This window comes from Rhinoderma darwinii, chromosome 4 (genome assembly GCF_050947455.1).
Source record: "Rhinoderma darwinii isolate aRhiDar2 chromosome 4, aRhiDar2.hap1, whole genome shotgun sequence".
Classification (NCBI taxonomy): domain Eukaryota; kingdom Metazoa; phylum Chordata; class Amphibia; order Anura; family Rhinodermatidae; genus Rhinoderma; species Rhinoderma darwinii.
This window is the reverse complement of record NC_134690.1, coordinates 143,455,752-143,465,818: the sequence shown is the minus strand read 5'-3', so window position 1 is coordinate 143,465,818 and position 10,067 is coordinate 143,455,752. Positions and strand designations below refer to the sequence as shown.

The following is a 10,067-nucleotide window of genomic DNA, read 5'->3' as shown; positions in this document are numbered from 1 at the left end:
CTCCATCTTCCACCACTCAGGATGGCAGGCTTAGGAGTGGGAGAGCCTATCACAGCCTGGCCAGATGGAGCTAGTTCCCGCCCACTGTCTATTTATACCAGCCTTTCCTGTTCCTGCTTTGCCTGTGATTCTTCTATGCTTGTTTCCTGGCTTGCTGCTGCTGCTTGTACTACTGATCCTCTGCTTGTTATTGACCTTGGCTTTCTGACCACTCTCCTGCTCAGCGTTTTGTACCTCGCTCTCTCCTGGTTTGACTCGGCTCGTTCACCACTCTTGTTGCTCACGGTGTTCCGTGGGCAGCTGCCCCGTTTCCCTAGCTTCTGTGTACCCGTCTGTTTTGTCTGTCTTGCACTTACTGAGCGTAGGGACCGTCGCCCAGTTGTACCCCGTCGCTTAGGATGGGTCGTTGCAAGTAGGCAGGGACTGAGTGGCGGGTAGATTAGGGCTCACCTGTCTGTCTCCCTACCCTGTCATTACAGCAGCTGATGTAGCCGCTGCCAGTGCTGTTAATATATCAGTTGATATACTGAATTGGATGAATGTAGATATGGTGCAGGCTAAATTAAATTAAATAAAACGTACACAAGGCCCTGGGACCAGATGGGTTACACCCTAGAGTTCTTAAGGAGCTTAGTTCAGTTATTTCTGTCCCCCTCTTCATAATATTTAGAGATTCTCTCGTGACTGGTATGGTGCCAAGGGACTGGCGCAGGGCAAATGTGGTGCCTATTTTCAAAAAGGGCTCTAGGTCTTCGCCGGGAAATTATAGACCGGTAAGCTTAACATCCATTGTGGGGAAAATGTTTGAGGTGCTATTGAGGGACTATATACAGAATTATGTGACAATAAATAGTATTATAAGTGACAGCCAGCACGGTTTTACTAAGGACAGAATCTGTCAAACCAACCTGATTTGTTTTTATGAAGAGGTGAGCAGAAACCTAGATAGAGGGGCCGCTGTGGATATAGTGTTTTTGGACTTTGCAAAGGCATTTGACACTGACCCCATAGACGTCTAATGGGTAAATTAAGCACTTTAGTTAAGAAAGTATAGTTTGTTATTGGATTGAGAATTTGCTCAAGGACCGTATCCAGAGAGTTGTGGTCAATGATTCCTACTCTGAATGGTCTCCGGTTATAAGTGGTGTAGACCAGGGTTCAGTACTGGGACCACTATTATTCAACTTATTTATTAATGATATAGAGGATGGGATTAATAGCACTATTTCTATTTTTGCAGATGACACCAAGCTATGTAATATAGTTCAGACTATGGAAGATGTTCGTGAATTTCAAGCGGATTTAAACGAACTGAGTGTTTGGTGCCTCCACTTGGCAGATTAAGTTTAATGTAGATAAATGTAAAGTTATGCACCTGGGTATGAACACCTTGCAGGCATCATATGTCCTAGGGGGCACTTCACTCGGGGAGTTACTTGTTGAGAAGGATCTGGGTATACTTGTAAATCATAAACTAAATAATAGCATGCAATGTCAATCAGCTGCTTCAAAGGCCAGCAAGATATTGTTGTGTATTAAAAGAGGCATGGACTCGCGGGACAGGGATGTAATATTACCACTTTACAAAGCATTAGTGAGGCCTCATCTAGAATATGCAGTCCAGTTCTGGGCTCCAGTTCATAGAAAGGATGCCCTGGAGTTGGAAAAAAATACAAAGAACAGCAACGAAGCTAATAAGGGGCATGGAGAATCTAAGTTATGAGGAAAGATTAAATGAACTAAACCTATTTATCCTTGAAAAAAGACGAATAAGGGGGACATGATTAACTCATATAAATATATGAATGGCACATACAAAAAATATGGTTGAATCCTGTTCCATGCAAAACCCCCTCAAAAAACAAGGGAGCACTCCCTCGGTCCGGAAAAAGAAAGGTTCAACCTGCAGAGGCAACAAGCCTTCTTTACTGTGAGAACAGTGAATGTATGGAATAGTCTACCGCAGGAGCTGGTCACAGCAGGGACAGTAAATGGCTTTAAAAAAGGCTTAGATGATTTCCTAGAACAAAAAAATATTAGCTCCTATGTGTAGACCTTTTTTACTTCCCCTTTCCCATCTCTTGGTTGAACTTGATGGACATGTGTCTTTTTTCAACCGTACAAACTATGTAACTATGTAATATAAAACAGTTCTGTTGTAAATTCAAAAACAGCATGAAACTGAGATTTTATTGGTTATTTACATTTCGTATCTTTACAAAGAAAACACATGTAACAGTGGCTGCATGCTACAGTATCTATGTAAACAAAAAATACAATAAGCAATAAATATTAGACAGTCTGCACAGCAACAAGCCAACAAATCTCTATGCCAAAAGTCCTGCTTTAGAAGAATATGCTTAAAGCCCATTTCAGAAGTTGATAATATGGCCGTAACAACCAGACCCCACAAGGTTATATTGAGCAAACTTAAATCACCACAAAACTCTATGGTGGTCTAAGTTCAGTTGAGTCACACAAGGTCCAGAATTTTAGCCATGATGTAGACCCTAAAATGTGGCCACCTGTCTGAAACTGGCCTAAAGCATCATGCACATGCCAGAGCCTTGTGCAGGAGGAAGTATGGCAGGATGCAGAGTCCCCTGCAGCTCTGTACTATTGAGCCACAGAGACTACATGTGCTGCTGTTTGATGCTACATTGGGTGCTTATATGTGGGAGATATTCCCATCAGGAAGCAATGTTTCTAGGGGAGAATGCCTCTGTAATACAGAATGTGACGGTTCATGCCATCATTATTTTTCGGTTGCATTTGTATGTCATTTGGCAGTAAAAACCTCCATATGAAATTTGAGGCATACAGAGATAGAAAAGCCCCATGCACCTCTATGGGTGGTATTATTTTTACCATGTAATATGGCTGTGTGCAATAGGCCTTAGTCTGTGTATAAGTTCAAGTACTAACCACACACCTGAAGCGGGCCATAGATGCTCAGATTTACCCATGATGCGACAAATGTTTGACATAAATTACTGTAATGACAAAAAACATACACCAAATATTTTTTCCTAAATAGAATGATTTCTTATGGAACAATCCTTTAGGGAGGTTTCCGTCGGGTGAACCCTGCAATGGAAAGTGAAAGTGAAACCACAGATTCCGTTTTAGTCACCATTGATATCAATGGTGACGGAAACATCGCTAATGGTTTCCGTTCGTCACCATTCCGGCAGGTTTCCGGTTTTCTCAGAATCAATAGCGGAGTCGACTACGACCTCCGATGGAACCCCGGAAAGGAAAGCGAACAGTCATGTGAACAGGCCCTTACAAAGACTTTTTTGTAAGCATGTGCAATCTCTTTTTGCTTTGGCTAAAATATCTGTGAATCTGTGCCGAGCTTTCAGATCCCAGAATGGGGACTTATCTATTATTCAGAGCATACAAAAAGAAAATCACCATCATCCCTTCTTATTCAAAAATAATTTCCCCCACTCACCAGTCCCTGATCGAGAACTTCTTTGTATTTATGCTAAAGCAGAGAATGTTATACAGTTTATGAAGGACCATTAAGATTAAGCAGAATTTTTAACTATAACACCTTTTTAATTGCTGCAATGCCTCTAAAATAAAACTCTGCCAATAGTCTTGTTTAAAAATCTCCTACGATTGTGTCTCTACAGCTCCGATGCAAACCTATGTGTCTCTATGGTTACAGACTACAAAAAAACCATGTGTAGTTTGATCCTACAGATTCCCTCACATCTGCCACTTGATTGATAACCAGCAGCCAGTATAAGAGCGGGCAGATAGAAGAAGGGGCAAATGACTGCAAGAAGGGGCTACACACAGAGTTTGTTTATAGACTGTAACAGTATCGGTGTTCTATACACAGCATGGTATTTATAATCAAGATTTACAGAATCATTTTTTGGATGCATTGGAAAATTACAAAAATCGTTGCAAAGGTGTTTATATTTGCAAGTTTATTTAATCTATAATCTATAATATGTTGAAAACCTAAATTTAAGATACAAAAATATTTTATTCTGAAGTAAATCATTTACATCATTTAAGACATTTTTAATACAGTGTGATTCTTAGTGATTGGAAATGTTTATACTTGTACTGATAAAGCTTGCTTTTTTCAGTATGAAATAATTTCACAATATTAATTTGGTGTGATAGAAAATTATATAATATTTATCTTTACAGTCTTTACAGATTAGGCCCTGTGCACATCTGCGTCAGAGGCTTCGATAGGTGCCTTTGTCGCAGATTCTATCGTTTTTGTAGAACAAAATGGCGGAAACCCTGAGGGAAACCCGACAGAACCCTTTAAAGTCAATGGGTTCCGTCAGGCGCCATTGGTCTAAGTCCGATGCTTCTGATATTCTCGTTGTTCTGCTCCTATAACTGAGCACAACAACAGAACTTGGATAGCAGATGTGGGCACAGCCTTTAATAGTAAAAAAAAAAAAATCCTGATAATTAAACTCAACATCAACTTTTGTTTTTCATTTGTTACTGAATTTTGGATTTGCAAGTATCATTAAAACTGTGACTGAAAGCACCAATGTATTATAAAAATAAATAACACAAAAACATAAAAACATCAAAACTTACCTTTTCTCCTAATAATAAATCAAATTTCTATAAAAGGTCTTACTTAGGACATATATAGACTGACCCTCACCAAGAAAGTAGCTGAAATATTATTATATTATGTGGAGGATATCAGTTGCTTTTCAATCTTATGCTTCATTTTTCTTATAAAATATCTTATCAGAAGAATAACATACAACAGGAACCAATGCAAAGCAAATCTCAATCCGTAGCACTGACTTTTAGATTATAACACCTACACAATTGCTTCACAAGTCATCAGGGAAGAAAAGCAAACTTGTCCAATTTTTAATGAAATCCAGACTGTGTTTCACCACATTGTATGAAATAACAGTCACCTGTGTGTGCAGCAATTTTTATAAAGAAAGTCACTCTGCGTGGGTTTACGCTTTTCGGCCTCATATAGGATTAGATATAGCTTTACCAGTTTGTTAAATATGACCTTTACTAAATTTATGTGGGACCATATTTATGTGGCTATAGACTAAAATAACCTGTTAGTCTTTTACTTCCAAGTCACTCTCAAACAGGTGCAGACCTTCTTTGAAATATAACTGAGCAGAGCTAATGCAGTTCAACACTTCTTGCAATGCTGTCATAAGGGTTTCATTTGACTTTGTAATCTTGCAATGATCTTGTGCTTCTTGAAGTACCGAAAACCGAGTTGATGTTTCATCCAATCTGTACAATATATTTCTAAAGGATTAGAAAGAGAGAAACATGAAGGTGTTAATGTCATGCTATGTTCTACGCATTTATGACGACATATTAGGGCACATTTATAAAAGACAGACATTACAATTTACATGTAGTTTAAAATGGGACCAGCATGTTCCCCATTTATGAAACGTGAAGTAGCCATTTCTTGCATGTATTCATACCACAGACATAATAGCGGCAGTGTCTCTGAATGCTTCCTTCTCACACATGCGCCAGTGTAATGCGCGTAGCAACTAAATAAATGTCATAGCGAAAAGTGCTTATGTGGAACCCCTTTGGGGCCACGCATAGACCTTTTAAAGCGCTATACTGTAGCTCCAATTTTACCTATTGCAAGACTCATATACAGCAGCTTCAATAGTAGTTGTCATGAAACTTGCGTGAGATTTGCGCCAAACTTATTTTTGCATACATCTGTGAATAACCCCTGCTTTACTCTGGGGCTACACAAAGACCATTTTTTTTAGTGGGACCGGTGTTATTTGTGACAGTTGCAATCCATTGATGTATTTTGAGTTGCATTCACATGCAATTTTCATAAGATTTTCATACAAGCTATGTGTGAGTTGTAGTGCAACAAATGTCTATCAATAGGAAAGACACGGGGTGAGGAAAAATGTACAGAAGTTGCATGTAAAATTACAGTTTGTATTTTAGAAAGATAGCCACGCTGCCAGCTTTTTATATCTGCTTATCATCCATACCTGAGCTATACAAACTGTAAGGCAGATAATTCAAGTAAAAGAATCGTCGAAGCTCTATCTTCACGGACTAGATGCTTATCTAATGACAAATGGCATTGAGGGTTATAACTAATTTAGCATTGAATGATATATAATTGATCAGAGAAAAAATGAACTTGATATAACGTTCATTCTACATTTTAGAATCTTAAAGGTGATACCTAATGCCTTGATATGAATCCCCATGTTTGCAGGTCTTATGAAGTAAAAATCAGACTGTACTACAGGGAAAATCAATGAGGGTAATTTATCAACCTTTTTATGCCAGTTTTTTGGCATAGAAAAGTCGCAAAAGGGACAAATTGCGACTTTTGACCGTTTTGCGCCACCCATGGCACTTTTGTGTAAAGGGGCGGTACCTTGGGGAAAGGGGGCACGGGCCGCACATTTGTTATAATTTACGCCAGAAAACTGGTTTTTAATTATAATTATAGTGAAAATCTACGCTAGCTCCTATGGTGCAAAGAAAGGTAGAGGTCCCCGCTTGGCACCTACCTTGCCTCCATTGGACAGTTAAATAAATAAAAAAATTATACTCACTGTTCTTTTTCTCCCCTTTCTCTGGGCAGCGTCAGGATGTTGTATGAAATGCTGCAGTGATGACGTCGAAGTGCTGAGTCGCATATAAGGTCCTGACGCTGCTCGGCGTCAGGCCCTTGTATGAACGGCACTGGATTGATGAAGCAGCTGGCGAAGCCAGAATAGAAGTGATGAGGTGATTATGCGGGTTTTTTTTTTGTTGGCTGAAGGGGGGAAATATATGGTGCATGGCTGCGGTCATTGCACCTCAATTGTGGTGCACAGTCCGGCCGAAAGATGCAACATATTAATTTACAGGGTTTTGCCTCTTAATAAATGTGCCAGAGTTTACTCCAATTTTTCATTGTTTTGTAATAAACAGATCAGTCAATATGATTAGTGTAACTTTGCAAATAGATTTTTATTAAAAATTCCTTTTACTTTTGGAGATACAGCTGTTCTGTATTCTCCATACAGGACAGCTGTATCTTTTGTTTTACACTTAATCTGTCAGTCCCCCAGACCCTATGGGTTCAGTGTCGGCGGGTCCCTTACTATGTCCAGGAGCAATGGTGAAAATTAATCTACATACACAGCAACAACACATCCAGGAAGACTCATCATTATAAATCCACAATGAAAAAAAAAGAGACTGGGAAAACACTGGATACATGAAAATGTAGCAAGGAGGAAGAAAGTGCTATTTATTCGTAACATCAATGCTGGTCTCACATTTGCAAAAAAATATCTAAAAATGATTCACAAACACAATACACACTACATAGATATGTTGATTTACGTGACTCCCTGCTGTCAACACAGTGATACCCTTGTGATGATATGTTGTTTCCTGTGTAACATGATGTGTATATTAACCATGTACAAATGCTGCTTTACATCTGTTTCAAGTATTGTGTAATGCGGACTGTGAATTCCGAACTGGAAATTTGATGCCCTTACCCATCTGATACTGTCATGCTGATATGTTTTGTGATGTAAGACTTCGTTACTCTTTAATAAAACGAGTTTAAAAAAAAAAAAAAAAATGATTCACAAACCATTTTAGATAACTATCTATGGAAATATTTGGATGACATTAGCAGCAACCGCATTAATGCACAGTTGGAACAGTATAACAGCTGTCAAAATGGTGGTAAAAGTGTGATGTTTTGGGTGGCTTTGCCTCAGGACTTCTTTGCCTCTACCACCTAAGCATCCAAGAACTGAACATTTACCTAGCTGTTTGAATGCACATCTAGATAAATGCAGGCCTACTGCATTATACTGCTCCTAACGGGTGCAGTTTACATATGCTCTTTTTCTCTGAATTTCCTTCCACTATTCACTTAACCAATGTCGACCTCAAGAGGTGACACTAATTAACCCTTAATGGCTATGTAAACCTTTGAAAGTGATTTTTTTTTTAAATAAAAATTTCCATGTGATTGGTGCAACTTTAAAATTCGTTTTTCTTACAAATTATTTTTACTTTGAGATACAGCTGCTATGTATCCTGTAAACAGAGCAGCTGTATTGTTCACTGAATCTTGTACCCGTCAGGTCCGTGGGTCTGACTGGTTCAGTGAATTCGGGTCCTGCTTCTCTCTCTGACAGAGTCCTGTGAACCCGCTGTCACTGAACCCGTCAGTCCCGTGGACCTGACAGATTCAATTCTTAGCGAAAGATACAGCTGCTCTGTATACAGGATACAAAGCAGCTGTATCTTAAAAAGTTAAAATTATTTTTAATAAGGGGTAATTTGAAAGTTGCACCAACACACTGACAAAAAAATAAATATATATATATAGGTATATACAGAGTCAGGCAGCACTGGCAGCGTGTGGGTGCAAGCTCTGAGGAACAGACTAATTTCCAAGTATATACAAATCAAAAAATAAGCAGCAACTCCAAGATTCAAGTGAAAAAATGGGTACTTTATTGCCCGTGCGACGTTTCAACTCCGTCCACTGGAGCCTTTCTCAAGCTAACTTGAGCTTGAGAAAGGCTCCAGTGGACGGAGCTGAAACGTCGCACGGGCAATAAAGTACCCATTTATTCACTTGAATCTTGGAGTTGCTGCTTATTTTTTGATATATATATATATATATATATATATATATATATATATATATATATATATAGTGAATAAATCCGCCCTGTTTCATCTGCTCTGAAGTCCTGGTGCCGTTATTCTGTTCTATGGTTGTTTTATACTGAAGTTGGGGAACTGATTCATCCCTTGGTAATGAGCACATGGCCTGATATATGGTATGTTGGAGTGCTGTGTTCATCTGCTTTTGGACTGTATGTATATATATCTATATATAAAATCACTTTCGAAGGTGTACATAGCCTTTAAACCACACAAGCTCTCCAAGGATATCTTAAGGGTGTGTTCACATCAGCGTCACTCTTCCATTCACGGGTTCCATTAGTCCTTTTCATCGGAGGAACCCATAAATAGAAAGGCAAACCGAAACCATAGTTCCGTATGCATCACCATTGATTTCAATGGTAATGCTTCTGTTGCAAATGGTTTCCGTTTCATAAGGTTTCCATCTTTTCACAGAAATAATAGCGTAGTCGACTACTCTATTTTTCATGGGTTCCTCCGACGGAAAGGTCTAACGGAACCCATGAACAGAACTGAACGCTAATGTGAACGATGCCTTACCCACAGGGATATACTGTAGATGAACAACCAATCTAGACCACCTGGGATGTAATTACCGTTAGACTGTATATAAATATGAACACAATATCGCTTCAAATAACATGTGTTATTTAGATTCCTTTTGTCTAACTTTATATTAAGTTTAAAAAACAAAAATACACAATCATAAGTGGCATCTGGAAAAAAATTACTTTTTATAGCATCGTCTATATAATTGTAGTTATTAGTGAACTATCATTTAAATGATGTGTTGTTTACACAAAAAATACATAAAATGGCACACATTGCCTACAGCTCCGTGAAGCTTTTCGTAAAACAATTTCTCGTCGGCTATGACACTGCTTTCCTAATAAACACTGGGATGAATATAAGTTGGACTATTAAACTAAGGCCGGATTCACACGAGCGTGTGCGTTTTGTAAAACGCCGCTTTTTTGCGCGCGCAAAAGGTCCATAACAGCTCCGTGTGTCAGCAGCATATGATGTGTGGCTGTGTGATGTTCGTGCAGCCGCCATCATTATGACACTCTGTTTGTATGTTTGTAAACAGAAAAGCACGTGGTGCTTTTCCGTTTTCATTCATAGTTTTGACTACTGTAGCGCACATCGCGCGTGGCACACGGATGTGCTTCCATGTGCCGTGCGCGGTTTTCATAAGTCCATTGACTTCAATGGGTGCGTGATGCGCGTAAAACGGGCAAATATAGGACATGCCGTGAGTTTTATGCAGCGGACATATGCTGCGTGAAAATCACGGACAGTCTGAACGGCCCCATTGACTGACATAGGTCCGTGCGAGGCAAGCGAAAATCACGCGAGTTGCACGG

At 39.2% G+C, this 10,067-nt stretch overlaps 1 protein-coding gene across 1 annotated transcript in view; it reads right to left on the bottom strand.

The window, feature by feature from the left end:
• Positions 1-4,691: 4,691 nt before the first annotated feature.
• NAALADL2 (N-acetylated alpha-linked acidic dipeptidase like 2) overlaps positions 4,692-10,067 on the bottom strand; it is a 710,493-nt gene continuing 705,117 nt past the window's right edge. Inside the window, exon 14 of the mRNA XM_075863660.1 lies at positions 4,692-5,280. Within this exon, the coding sequence (XP_075719775.1) occupies positions 5,082-5,280 (199 nt within the window). The 3' untranslated portion in view covers positions 4,692-5,081. The remainder of the gene's footprint in view (positions 5,281-10,067) is intronic.